Source organism: Pygoscelis adeliae, unplaced genomic scaffold (assembly GCF_000699105.1).
Source record: "Pygoscelis adeliae isolate BGI_AS28 unplaced genomic scaffold, ASM69910v1 Scaffold103, whole genome shotgun sequence".
NCBI classification, from domain to species: Eukaryota; Metazoa; Chordata; class Aves; order Sphenisciformes; family Spheniscidae; genus Pygoscelis; species Pygoscelis adeliae.
Window position 1 is genome coordinate 5,267,490 of NW_008824723.1, and position 14,184 is coordinate 5,281,673.

Consider the following 14,184-nt stretch of genomic DNA (forward strand, 5'->3'; position numbering starts at 1 on the left):
CCCTCTACTCTGCTCTGGTGAGACCCCACCTGGAGTACTGTGTCCAGCTCTGGAGCCCTCAGAATAAGAAAGACACAGACCTGTTGGAACGGGTCCAGAGGAGGGCTCCAAAAATGATCAGGGGGATGGAACGCCTCTCCTATGAAGAAAGGCTGAGAGAGTTGGGGTAGTTCAGCCTAGAGAAGAGAAGGCTTCTGGGAGACCTTCTTGCAGCCTATCAGTACTTCAAGGGGGCTTATAAGACAGATGGCAGCAAACTTTTTAGCAGGGCCTGTTGCAACAGGACAAGGGGAAATTGCTTTAAACTAAAGGGGGGTAGATTTAGCCTAGATAAAAGGAAGAAATTTTTTATGCTGAGGGTGGTGAAACCCTGGCACAGGTTTCCCAGAGAGGTGGTGGATGCCCCATCCCTCGAAACATTCCAGGTCAGGTTGGAGGGGGCTCTGAGCAACCTGAGCTAGGTGAAGATGTCCCTGCCCACGGCAGGGGGGTGTTGGACTAGATGACCTTTAGAGGTCCCTTCCAACCCAAACTATTCTATGATTCTATGATTCTAATCTACCATTATTCTTACTGCTAAGTGTCCTTCCTTGGTAAAAACCTACTTTGTGTAATTTTCTGAATGTCTTGAGCAGAAAATTCCACTTCCATGTTGTTAGATTTTTCCCAAATAAGCCACATGCAGCTGGGACACCAGGCCTTTATCATTTTTCAGGGTAAGGGTATGTGTCTGTAAAATAATACGATTGTTTTGGAACTTGGCAAAATTGTTCCACCAGTCATATTGCTTGAGTCTAGAAAAACTTATCTTATGTTTGCTTGGAGAAACCCTAGAGCGTCTGTCAGTTAAGATCACATTTATTATGTTTTTTTCCAACTCTGACCCTATTAAGTTTCCTTCCAAAATCATTGCTTTGCTGGAATCTGGCTGTTGTCACTCCTTAGAATATTATACTGGAAACTGGTGTCTCTTTGGTCTCCAGAAGTAAGAGTCAGTCTTACTTGTAATATGTTAAAAACCTTTTCTCCTTAATCTGTTGAGCCATGCTCTCAAAGTGAAAAATGTTAGTGAGATTTTTATCAGCTTTTGTGCTTAATTCACAAAGCCTGCTGAAACAGCGATTTGGATCATGTCAGAGCCTGGTTGCCACGAGGAGACCAAAGGGCTTTGTAATGGCTTTGTGCTGTGCAGACATCCTTGCCGTACAAATTCGGGAGGGGAACACAGATGATGCTTTGTTGTTGTCAACGCGCCTCCCCAGGCTTTTCACGGAAGGCTGCTTTTCCTTCCAGGCTCCCGGAGGCTTTCCAAACATTCAGCTCCTTGCGGGAGACGTTTCCAGAGGTCTCTGGATACTGTTACTGCACGGACAGCCTGGGGAGAGAGTTGGCAGACACCGGTAAGTACCCTCCAGCATCTGATCCTTTAACTTGAGTGGCTTTGAATTCCCAAGGGAAAGGGACAAATAACAGCTCTCAGTCTTCAGCTTCATTTGGGACTTCAGTTTCATTCTTACAAGGGGTAAGACCACTGTGACCAGTGTAGTGCCCGTGGGAAAGACTGGAGCTCACTGGTGAAATCCCACCCTTAGAAGCAGTGCTTCAGTGAGCAGCAAGTGGAGTTGCTGCCCAGGAGCTAATCCCGTCCCTTCTGGAATGGTCTAATAGGATTTCTGAATGCCCAACCTAGAAAATGCCCCACACTAGAAAGCTGCATCATATTCAGTAAGTCCAAGAAGGGGAATATAAAGGGACTGGAGACTGAACTATTTTCTTCTTGCTCAGGTAGAATCATGGAATGTTTTGGGTTGGAAGCGACCTTTAAAGATCATCTAGTCCAACCCCCCTGCCATGGGTGGGGACATCAAGTGGTCCTTCCTTTTTTCTCATAGCCTCAGGATACCTTTTAGGCGTGTTAACGGTTGATGGGACACTTTAGAATAAAGAATGTTTTTTCCAAGAAGGAGGAATGAGGAGGTTGAGGACTTCCAGCTCCTCTTCCTTAGATACTGTGGTTTTAAAAATAAAAAAAAAAACAACGGGAAAATGCAAAGCATGATAGCTTAAAATTTAGATGACAGATGAGAACTTTAATGTTTAATTCCCACAAGGGTGAGAAGTTCTCCAAAAATTTGTGCACTCAGGGAAACTACTGCATGTCTTATTTTTTGGTATACAACCAAAGTGATTGGGAATTGTTTTTTGGTAATATCAGTTTCCAAAATTCCATCAGTTACCCTACTGTAGACTGAACCTAACAAAACCACAGCACAGTGCTGGTTACTGGATGTTCCTCCTGCTTGTTTTGGTAGATATCAAGACATAAAGCTAAGGACTGGGCACTCAACAGTGGGTTATATGGCACGGTGCATTAAGGTTATGCAATATAAATTCACAGTTGGCCTGTTTAGAGGACTGGTTTTCTTTTTCCGGATAGGCTTCCAGTTCTGCTACTCTGGGGTAAAAGAGGTGACTTCAGTCTTAAAACCAGGCTCTGTGCTAAAAGTCTCTCTTTCCCAGGCTTGGAACTGCTGCTCGATGAAGTTTACGACACAATTTTCTCTGCGCTGGAGCCTGCCCGCATGTTCACGGAGACCAGCATATATCGGATCCTGCAGAGGCGGTTTCTGGGGGTTCAGCTAGCTACCTCTGGCAAGTTCAGATGTAAGTAGCACCCAGGTGATGCCCTGTAAATAAGGTGACAATTTTGGAGATTATATGTGACAGCTGCCATTGGGGAGAGTTGTTCTAGGAGTCTCTTGCACTAAAAGCATATAATATCACAGCTTCAGTGCAAGACTCAAGGTCCCTGAATTGCAGCTGGCTTTTAATCTCTGGATTGTACATTCTTACCAGCAGATTGTACCTGTCCTCTGATCTGTGCTTTCCCACACACTTGAAGTTTGCATTAGTTGAAAGCCCATGAACTCTCCCTATCTCTTGTCTTGAGATTTTGGAGATGGATCCGATGATTTATTAAAATAAAAGCCTGAGAAAATGCTCCCTAATTTATGGTGGTACACTCGGAAATAGGAAGGATCTTACATTGGCTACAACACACTCGATCCCCAGGAGGCTACACCAGAGTTTGTAGTGCCTTAGCCAGCAAGGCTGAACTTCTGGATCTGCCCTTGGGTCCATTCCCTCCCCAGTCGGGGCTGGCAAATGGGGAGAGTTTCTCTGCCTACGGGCAGTGAACTCTGTGGGACAGGAGGTCAGGTACCTCCTTCAGTCTCCTACACCAGAGCCCAAGAGAATTGCCTTGGCTGGGGGGAGTTTGAACCCCCTGGTGTGATCCTTCATCCTCCCATCCAAATTCCACTGACATTGCTGTCCTCGCTAAGGAGTTGCATCACCAGGGATATTAAGCAGATACTGATGTAAGTCTTCCAGCCACATAGTCACATGGTTTTTCTATTTCTGGGACAAGCTGATAATTCTGGGGAGTCTGGAAAGCGTCTTCCCCCTCCCACTGCACAGTGTTGTGCAATAAGCTCCGACTGCAGCTTGGGATGCAGCGACTGTCAGCAAAGATGAAGCTGTAACAGCCACAAGATGGAGATGTGATCACGTTCCTCAGCCGCTGACAGGGACTGCTTTGGTGACTTACCCAGATCTCACGCCACCGCCTGAAGCCACACGCGTTAGGAAAGTTGTCAGGCTTCCTTGATGAACAGGTTGCTCTGATCTGATGCTCTTGCTGCCTCAACCTGGTAGCTGAGCGTAGCTGGAAAGCTCTTGAAAGTGAGAAATGTTTAGGCTGTAGGATTGCAGGTTTGTATAAACAAGCAAAATTTCTGTTGGAAGGGAGTAGTCTAGTATTGGAGAGAGCATAACTCAGAAAATTTGCTTTATGGAGTTTTGGCTTCTCTGCCATTAAGGCCAGTTTGACAGGAATAAGGTCTTCAGATCCCTGTGGAGGGAAATGAAAGAAATTGTGTGGTCCCAAACCAAATCTCCACAGTCAGGTGCAGATCCTTTTGCAGGAGCAATGCCTTGTTCTCACCAGAAACATCGATGCTTATCTGCGTCTTGGTCTCCCAAGCTACACATCTATCTCTGTTGACCAGCTTTGTATTTGCGTTAAGGGCAAGAGCTCACCTAGCCTCCAGCATGGCTCCCAGTAGATGCTGCTACTCTGCCTACCCATGACTATGGCTGAAAAATGTGTTGAGGTTTTCTTTTCTGTTTAGTTTTCATAAATGATACCTGCAGCAGAAAACCCTGGGACCAATTCTTCAGGGGAAAAGAAGGTGGAGAATTTGCATTTTGGGCTGGTACTTGAAGTTTCACTGAAAACAGTCAGGAAATTAAACTTTATTTTTTCTTTTCCCCCCAAATAGGGAAATGATGAGATCAAGCAGAGATGGCTCTGAAACTTTAAGCTTTCCCTCCTTAATGCATACTCTTTTTCTTCCAGGCCCCTCAAAGTGTGAGGTTGAGCGGTACGCAGCCCTGCGTTACCAGAGCGCCTATGTGCCGTCTTGTGATACCGATGGGGGCTACACGCCAGTGCAGTGTCAGCAGGGAGGACAGTGCTGGTGTGTGGACACCAAAGGGCAAGAGGTCCAGGGCACAAAGAGACGAGGACAGCCCCCGGCCTGCGGTATGTATGAGGTTTGGAAAAGGAAAAACGAGTACATCTCTTGTGTTCGTTTACTCGCTCCAGTCTGTGTGCATCACTTTCATTTTTCTTGGAAAAATCAAAGGGAGTTGGGGGCAATAATTTGATAGTAATTGTCGAAATGTGGTGCAAATGCCAGCTCTTGTCCTTCGGTGCTTCCCCCAGCTGGTGTCTGTGAGAGGCCAACCTTGGTCTGTGGGAAATGTAGGAAGAGAAAAGGAGCTAACAAGCACCGTTGCCTTGTAGATCCACGTATGCTTCAAATTCAGGCCAGGCCCGTTCACCTTCCCTCTCCAAACACTTCATCCACTGCGGGAATTTTGTCTTTAGAAAGAAACCTGAAGGACCACTTCCCTTCTCGGCTCTGACAGATTCTGATGTTCAAAAACTGGGATCCAGAAACCTCCCTGGGGTTAAAAGCCACATTCTAATAAATTATTAAATATCATATTCCTTTTATTTTCCTTTATGACCTTTGTTTAGCCTTTTAGTTTTGCATACAGCAAGGCTTTTCTTTGCAGCCGCGATATCTGTCTCTTGACTCCAGGGGCTGGGGCGTTAGGTCAGAATATCTGGGATAATGTAAGGAAGCCAGTGACGGTGGCTTTGGGTTTTACCTCCTTCCTTTGGTGAAATGCTGTGGAATTTCTAAGGCATCTCTCATCCTGAGCATTTTTTTCCCCATCTCTGTCACTGCATATTTGGCCATGAAAACTGCCAAATCCAGTAAAAAAACCCCAAACAATTCAGAAAAAAGTGTATGGGTTTGGGCTTTGAAAGATTTCATTAAGAATACGTTGTGGTTTAACCCGGCAGGCAGCTAAACACCACACAGCCGTTCGCTCACTCCTCCCCCCCCAGCCCAGTGGGATGGGGGAGAGAATCGGGAAAAAAAAAAAGTAAAATTCATGGGCTGAGATAAAGACAGTTTAATAGGACAGAAAAGGAAGGGAAAATAATAATAATACTAACAACAACAACAATAACAATAATACTAACAATAGAGTGTACAAAATAAGTGATAGTGATGCACAGTACAATTGCTCACCACCCACTGACCAACGCCCAGCCAGTCCCCGAGCTGGCCCCCCCGGCCAGCTTCCCCCAGTTTATGTACTGAGCATGACGTCACATGGTATGGAATGTCCCTTTGGCCAGTTTGGGTCAGCTGTCCTGGCTGTGCCCCCTCCCAGCTTCTTGTGAACCTCCAGCCTTCTCAGTCGGTAGAGCATGGGAAGCTGGAAAGTCCTTGGCTAGTGTAAGCATTACCTAGCAACAACTAAAACATCGGTGTGTTATCAACATTATTCTCATGCTAAATCCAACACACAGCACTGTACCAGCTACTAGGAAGAAAATTAACTCTATCCCAGCCAAAACCAGGACAGAATACACCATCAAATCAGTGCCCCAAATGGAAATGACAGCAGAAATGTCAAAGGGCCGGAGGGGAGGAAGAAACTTAAAAAACCTTCACTCCAAAGCACATTACCTAAATATTCAGGATTGTGCTGGAGGGCTGGGGAAGCACAAGGTCTGAACGCAGGGCCGCCTTCGGGGAAGGTAATTACTCTGTCTGCGAGACACAGTCTTACCACGCAGATAGAGAAGGAGGAACCTGCCCTGGGTGTCACGGTTCCAAGCCGCTCAGACTGCTCTGGGCACAGAAAGGCTTACTGTGAAATGAAAATGTTAGCATGCCTCCGAGGCTGATCACCAAGGATATTGCAAGGGAACCTCTGAGAGGCCTCGCCATATGCTGGGACTGGTTGTTTTCTCTTTGAATGTGTTTTGCTGAGCCCTCCTGATGATTTTCTTTTTTTTCTGGGGGGGGACAATGACTTGAGGCTGCTTGCAGCTTTTATTGGCGGACTCAGGAAATTTAAGCAGGAAAAAATTTCTGCAGAGGTTTTGCAGACTAACTCCCAAGAAGGTGTTTCATGAGGATATAGCTGCAGCCTGTGTTCAGACAGCTACATGCCATGTGCGTGTCTCCAGTTCTGCTCTGTTTTATTTCTCTTTAATATCTTCGACTTTCACACTCAGCAGCGTGAACGCTGGAGGAGGCAGAGACGAAGGTGTGGGTAGCACATCGGGTACTCGCATGACCTGGGGCACCAGGCAGTCCTGCTAGGGACATGCTCCTTTTCAGACCTTTACAATAAATTCACCCCAGCAGTGCTTTTCTGTTTATTCCTTCTCACTCTGCTTTGATTTGATTCAACAGTGGGTAGGAGGGGAGAGCCTTTAAAGACCGTGATCCTACATTTGTTTCATATTAGCATACTTGCAGGATTGTGGCTTACACTAATTTATTGGTCCCCAGAGGAATGTTCTTCATCCCTCTTACCAAGAACCAACCCTGAAAACAGAAGGGGCCCATCCTACAGAAAATGCCTTTACAAAGGAACCACTGTGAGGGACCCCGAGCCCCTGCCAGGACCTGTGGAGCAGGACAAGGGTGCGAAAGGAGGAGCGAGAAAGATGCTGATCACAGAGCCTCAGATTACTTGCTAATCTATTTCAGCAGCTTTTAAGATTCCCAGCTTTTATCCTTACTGTTAACAGGATTTATGACTGTTTTATCATATTGCCTGAATGTGGAATAAATGGGGATGGGAGCCCAGGGGAGGCCACGCTGGAGCAGACCAGAGCTGTTTATCCACCATCCTGTCCCCTACAGGGACAGCAGTGGTGCTTAGGGAGAAAGCGTGAGAAACATGGGAAATGCATATAGCTTCCATATATCCTTCCTGTTGCCTGCAGGCTAGCGAGTCCCCACATTGGAGGCTGAACCCAGATCACTGCGTTCAGCACTCCTTTATGGAGTCATCTTCCAGGGATTTGCCTAATTGCTCTTTAACCTTTTATCCTTCCTAGCATCCTCTGGCAATAAATTTCGTGATCATAATTATGTGCTCTACTTCTGGACCATTCTAATTCCTGTACTGCGAGAAATACCGAATAATAATTGTCTATTGTGAATGATGTGGAAAATCTTGGTTTTTAAAAACCTTTATCATATTTTTCTGTCCAAGCTGAATAGTCTCTCCTACTGGAAAAGCTGTTCTGTCCTCAAAATATTTTTGCATCCCTTCTCTGTAATTCTGCTGCTTTTGCACCCCTTCCCTGTAATTCTGCTACTTTTCAAGGAAAGGCAACTGTGTAGCACATGATTCAAGCTGCTGCGTGCATTCCAGAGATCCAGTCAGTGCCGTAACCATCCTGTCTGGTTCTCAGTGTTTTTGTATCTACTAAGTCTTTCCTCTTTTGATGTCTTTTGAGCCTTAAGCTGACATTTTCAGAGGTCTTTCTTCAGTGATTTGTTGCATCCTAACTTGGAAGCATTGCTGTCTGTGTATGAATGAACAGACGGGGCTGGATGCTTACACACCTATGACATAGCTTGGCCCAGGATGTGGGTGGCCAGGGCCACTGTTAGTACCCTCAGTACCCTGACATTTGACTATTTTTGTTGAAATTTTGTATTTTTTTCCTTTAGAGCTCATTTGTGAATGCCATCTGGTCCTTAACACTCTATTACTGCTAATTTTAACAATGTTTTCAAACCTCTTGTAATGCACGCTTCACTATGAAACTGAAGACCTAGGTAGGAAGCCTCCATAAATTCCTCATTAGTGGGCATTGGTTAAAATAACTTTCTGTTTTTCTGCAGTCTATTTCTTTTTCTTAGGTTCACATATTGTGCCTGGATTGTTGGAGGTTTTCATTAGAAGCAGGCATCCTACCAGAGAGTTAACATATTTGGAAAAGACTTTTATTCATTCTTTCAGCCACAGGAACAGGAATGAGGATTTACATTGGGACACAATAGAACCAGAAAAAGACTACAGAGCAGACAACTCAGACGTGGTGAAGGAATGTTTCCTTTCACTTTGTGTCTTGACTGGAGAATTCTATTTACAGACCGTATTCAACAACAGTTCCAATTTCCTTACAAATGTGCGTGATGCATAGTTGAGGAACTAGAGACAGGTTAAACTATACTTTTATGTGGTTTCTGCTGAGACTGCTTGAAAGATAGCCATAGAGTTACAGGTTTTGGAAGTTCCAAAATTTGCATTTTTTTTTAAATTTTGTCTAGGTGAAGAACAAGTGTGCATCGCTGAGAGACGACGGGCCTTGTCGAGGATCTTTTATGGCCCTGCTGGGTACTTCAGTCAGTCCAATTTGTTTTCCATGCCAGATATGCAGTCAGAAAAAATAGCTGGCTTCTCAAGACCCTGCCCTCCCTCCTTCAAGGAGCTGTTTCTGGACTCTGGATTGTCGTCCCCAGTTGCACAAAGCCCGTATGTCAGCCAGATTCCTGGGCTAGAAACCACCCTTAGTGAAGCCATCACGGGGATGTTCCCATCAAGGGAACTGGCTCAAGTGGCACTGCAATTTACTGCCAATCCAAAGCGTTTCCAAGAAAACCTCTTTGGAGGAAGGTTCTTGAAGAATTTGATCCAGTTTAACTTCACAGGGGCACTTGGCACTAGTGGGAAATACAGCATTGGCCAATTTTTCCCACAGGAGGATGTGGCAGAGGGGGGTAACGGCCAAGGCCTTCTGGAATCAGCTGAGGCATTTTCTTTGGAGGTGTCAAAGGGGAGCTCAATTTTGAGTAAACATCTGGTAGGAAGTTTTGGCCGCACAGTAACTCTACAGGACAATCAGAATATGATGAAATTCCTTTCCTCTGTTCTGGAACTACCAGAGTTCTTTACTTTTCTTCAACAAGTGATTTCTGTCCCCAAAAGCATTGCTGGAGATTTAGGTGAAGTGGTGAAACTAGCATTGGGATCCGAAGACTGTGGTGAGGAGCAGAGAGACCTGTTTGTTCCAACATGCACCAAGGAGGGGAGGTATGAGGAAGTTCAGTGCTATGCAGGAGAGTGCTGGTGTTTGGACACTTCAGGTAAGGAAGTTCCAGGCTCCAGAGTTCAAGGCAAACATCCAAGGTGTCCCACTGATTGTGAGAAGCAAAGGAGAAACCTGCAAAACTTGAAGCAAAGCCTGCCTGCGGGATCAGATCTTTTTATTCCCTCTTGTACCGAGGATGGAGACTTTCTGCCACTCCAGTGTCATGGGACAAATTGCTTCTGTGTTGATTTGAATGGCAAGACTATTCCAGGAATAAGGGGAAAAGCTGGAAAGCCGATGCAATGTAAGTCCTAGGGACTGGGAATTTAAAGATGCTTCCTTATTGTGTTGGGATTTCAAGATTCTTTCTTCATATCTGATTATATCTGGAAATGTATGGATGATGTATACAAACAATATTGTCCCCTAACAGGAAAGCGAGTCAGCCCTACAGTTGCAGGGAAATAGTGGGAAATACAGTGTACGTAAACCTTGATATCTTAACTCTTAAAGAGGGTTCCCGCTTCTTTCAGTGGGTTGGGGTAGTCACACTCAAAACAGAGGAGCCTGAGGTCTTGCCCTGTTAACGAGCATGTCATTGGCATCTGTCTCTACTTAAGTGTGTAGCTAGTGTGTATAACATCCGTGATGCCCATGAGACCTGGAGCACCTGTGTAACTGAACGTGACCCATGCCAAGTGAAAAAGCCCTTTTACTTCCAGGACCAAGTCACCTGGGCATGGTCATTGGCTCATCCTTGTCCTGAGAACTGAAGAGCTTCAGTGCCTTAAACCATGAACCTCTTTTAGTCTTTTAGCGCAAGAATATATCCTGAACTTGGTAACACATCACAGGAGTCCAAACGTAGGAGAGGGATTCAAAGGCTAATAGGTTTCTCATAGAGGTCATGCAGTCAGGCCAGAAAAGTGGGTTGCAAATGACTTGTCAAACATCAATTTGGCATTGCAACTTGCTTATAGACTATGAACTGCCTCTTCTGCCCTTCTAGTAATGTAATGCAAAGGAAGAGGGAAGCACATAGGGTAGGGATATTTGTCTTTCAAGTTTCTGTGAACTGAAAATGGCACATGAACAGGGAGAACAGACCAAGAGAAGAGCCTGCTTCTCATTTTGGAAGGAATAGCAGAGTATCCAGCAGATGATAGTGGTACGTAGTGAAGGACCTCCTTTGAATAACAGTTTGCAGAAGTAGTGGGAAATTTATTGCAATGGTATGAATTGGTAGGGGATTTATATCTAGCAACCCATCTGTAGTGCAATCAAAAATAAACAGGTTCATAATTCTCTGCTGCTCAAAAGGAGATGAGCTCCTACCTTTTGCTAGGCTTGTAGAGCTGCTTGGTGGCAAAATGAAATTTTGCTTTGGAGATGGCAGAAAAGACTTCCAAAACAAACTCACTCCACCATTTTGAAGGATGATATTTTTATATTCAGCTGCAATATTCAGTAGAGAATAGGAAGAGAGGACAACAGAATCTGAAAAATCTGGTTAGGTCCAAGGGGAAATAAAATCAATATTATCCTACTATTCAGATGGTTGCTTTTGCAGGGATTGGCTGAATAAGAATTAACTGCCAGATCAAGTGTATCTGAAAATACCTCATTGGTGTGAACAGATTCAGGAAGGCATTTAGTGGCATCAAGCACCTATCCCCCCCAGGAAGAACTACAGGCACCTAATATGCTCAAATATTTTAAAAAATCATATCTATATGCATCTTTCAGTGCTCACATGCCTTTGGAAATCTTACCCTGCTTCAGCATGGGAGCTTAATAGCATTGGCCCTCTTAACAACAGGCCAGAAATGTTGTCATTAGTATTGGGATAAGTGACCAAGTTTTAGTAATAGTGTTTATAGTACTAGGGGGGTAGGGGGCATTGTGTATCTTCAGCACATTCATAAGACGTGCTATGCATGTTTTTCTTTTCCCCAGGCCCAAGTGCTTGCCAAGTAACAGCTGGTCAGGAGTTTCTAAAGGCTGTGAAACTCCTGTTGTCAAATCCAAGTGCTCTGTCTCAGCTCTCCAGCATTTACCTCCCGCAGTGTGATGCTGACGGTGCCTGGAGGCAGGTGCAGTGCAGTGGACCTTCTGAGCAAGCCTTTGAGTGGTATGAAAGGTGGATTGCAGAGAACAATGAAGGCAAAACCCTGCCTGTTGCTAGTTTATTGAATATCATAACTGGATATAAAGAGATGTCTTCCAAAGGCTTTTCAGCTTTTATTAAAGCTTTGTATGAAGCTGGGCATCAGAATGTCTTCCCAGCATTCACCACATATTCCTCCTTCACTGATCTCCCACCTGAAGTGCTGGAAGGAAACGTGACCTATGCATCTGAGAACATTTTACTGGATCCATATACGTTCTGGCAGCTTCTGAATGAGCGGTTGACCTATTACCCAGGACCCTATACTGATTTCAGCGCTCCATTAAGCCACTTTGAACTTCGTGATTGTTGGTGTGTTGATAGCAAAGGAAAAGAGCTGCAAGGGACAAAGGCAGAAGTGAACCAGGTCCCAGCATGTAAGTAACAGAATTTCTGGCACATAAGTAGCAGCATTTCTTGTCTTTGCTTTTATGTCACAAGAGGAAAGTCCTTTCAAGTGCTATTTGGACATAGAATGCTTTTGTGGAAGATACTTAGCCAGATGGCAAAGGACACTGAAGTTAGAAATAGTGTGTGAAGAGTTGTATGGAAATTTCATAATTACACTGTAATGTAAATGACTTTCAAGAATGCCTTAAAATGAGGCAAGAGGAATTTTCTTTACTGTTTCTTACTCTGCAGTCAAGAGTAACAGATATCCCCTAGAAGTCACTAGGAGAAGAGTGAGGCCAGCACTGAAGTTTGGTAAGCCCTCTGTCTAGACACCTCCACCAAAGCTGTTGGGCCCTCTTTGGGGTTACTTCAGCAGATGACCTATATTATAAACGTCGTCACTAAAACCATTCTCATTACATAGTAGTTTTCCAGCTGGGAGCAAGAGACAGGACAATGAATGACAAACTTCCAAATGGGCAAGGAGTGCTGGAGATGCCAGTCCTGTGGACAAATGGGGAATAAAGGGGACAAAGCAGATTAGCAGAGAGTTATTTTAGTGGAGAAGCTTTCACTGAGCTTGTTCAGTGTGTTGAACTGCCATTTCTGAGTCAGCTGATGTATGGAGAGGACAGGTCAAGTGTCAGCAGCCACTCTAGACCCAAGGGATATACCTTCCATTTCCTTTCTCGCTCTCTTTTCTGATTATCCTCTTTTTAATGACAGTGACTGAGGGACAATTCTGTAGAGGCATATAACTCCATTTCTAACCAATGATGAGGAGGTAACTTAAAATTATCAAGGCTTTGGCCCAAGGCTTGGAGAATGTTTGGGTGATTCCTGGTACTCTTGGACTCTTGTGGTTATATAGCTAAGCGTTGACGAGTCTCATTTGCTTGATTCATTAAGCAATTGAAAACCGAGCAACTGAAGGACAGAACAGAAGATGCTAATTGAAAGGCCAGCTAGTTTTCACATGCAAATCTTTATTGGATTTAGATGAAAGGCATTAAAACATCCTCTGGTTCTACAGGTCCTGGTGTATGTGAAGGTGTTAAGCAGGAAGCCATGAAATTTATGGATGAGGCAGAGCAGCTCATCCTAGCATCAAATAGTTCCCACTTCCCTTTTGGAGAAAGCTTCTTGATGGCAAAGGGAATACAGCTCACAGACAACGATCTCCTACGTTCTGCTCGGCCCTATGAGACAGAGGTGGTGGTCTCTGAAAAGTTGTTATCAGGCAGCGACTATGCTCTCCAGCTGGCTGCACGGTCAGGTAGGTGAAAGAGAGATGAGAGCTTAATTAAATGGATCAATGCCCAGGATCTGTGCAAGAGTACTCTGTGTCAAATTCAACTTTGCTGAAAAACAGATGCAACTCAGCAGGTGTAATTAATCAGTGTAATTAACCTGCCAACCTAAGAGCTGATTTCGGTTGTCTTATATGTATGGCACAATACATATATAAGATCTGGACACTTACCAGCCTTTATGTACTTGTAGCATTTGTTAATTTGCCTTCCAAAGTACAGGGAACATTCAGGTGTTTGCAAACGTGTACATTTAAAATATCTTGTCTTGGCCACTAATAGCTTTCTTTTACTTATCTTTTATAGTCTTGCATTTCTACTGGCGGAGTCACTTTACTTCAAAACGTTCTGCTGGGGAAGCAGCGCAGCTGGGATTTCTCCCTTACATCCCACAGTGTGATGGCCTGGGAAACTGGGAGCCAACTCAGTGCTATGAGAGCACAGGTGAGCAATTGCTAATAAGATACTCTGGGCTGTCTGAACAAAGAAAAGCTAAGCAGAATTCTAATAAAAAGATGGAAAACCTGTATTCTTGTAGCTGAACTGGAGAGAGGTGATATGGTCTACAAGATGGGTGGAAAACTGACTGGCGTGAAGGACTCAAGTGGCAGCTCATTGGGGCTCAAAAATCAGTCCGTGTTCAGTTGCTTGCTGCTAGTAGTGTTCCTTGGTGGTCAGTTCAGGGGCTGGTGCTGCTTAATGCCTTCATTAATGACCAGGACGATGAGATGGAGTGCACCCTCAGCAAGTTTGTGGATGATACCAAATTGCTCGGAGTAGATGACACGCTGCAGGATAGGGCTGCAATGGAAGAGTCTCACCAT

At 44.7% G+C, this 14,184-nt stretch overlaps 1 protein-coding gene across 1 annotated transcript in view; it reads left to right on the forward strand.

The window, feature by feature from the left end:
• TG (thyroglobulin) overlaps positions 1-14,184 on the forward strand; it is a 166,384-nt gene that overhangs the window by 8,963 nt on the left and 143,237 nt on the right. Inside the window, exons 6-12 of the mRNA XM_009323383.1 lie at positions 1,294-1,400; positions 2,521-2,664; positions 4,421-4,606; positions 8,730-9,794; positions 11,447-12,034; positions 13,084-13,326; positions 13,667-13,804. Of these exons, the coding sequence (XP_009321658.1) occupies positions 1,294-1,400; positions 2,521-2,664; positions 4,421-4,606; positions 8,730-9,794; positions 11,447-12,034; positions 13,084-13,326; positions 13,667-13,804 (2,471 nt within the window). The remainder of the gene's footprint in view (positions 1-1,293; positions 1,401-2,520; positions 2,665-4,420; positions 4,607-8,729; positions 9,795-11,446; positions 12,035-13,083; positions 13,327-13,666; positions 13,805-14,184) is intronic.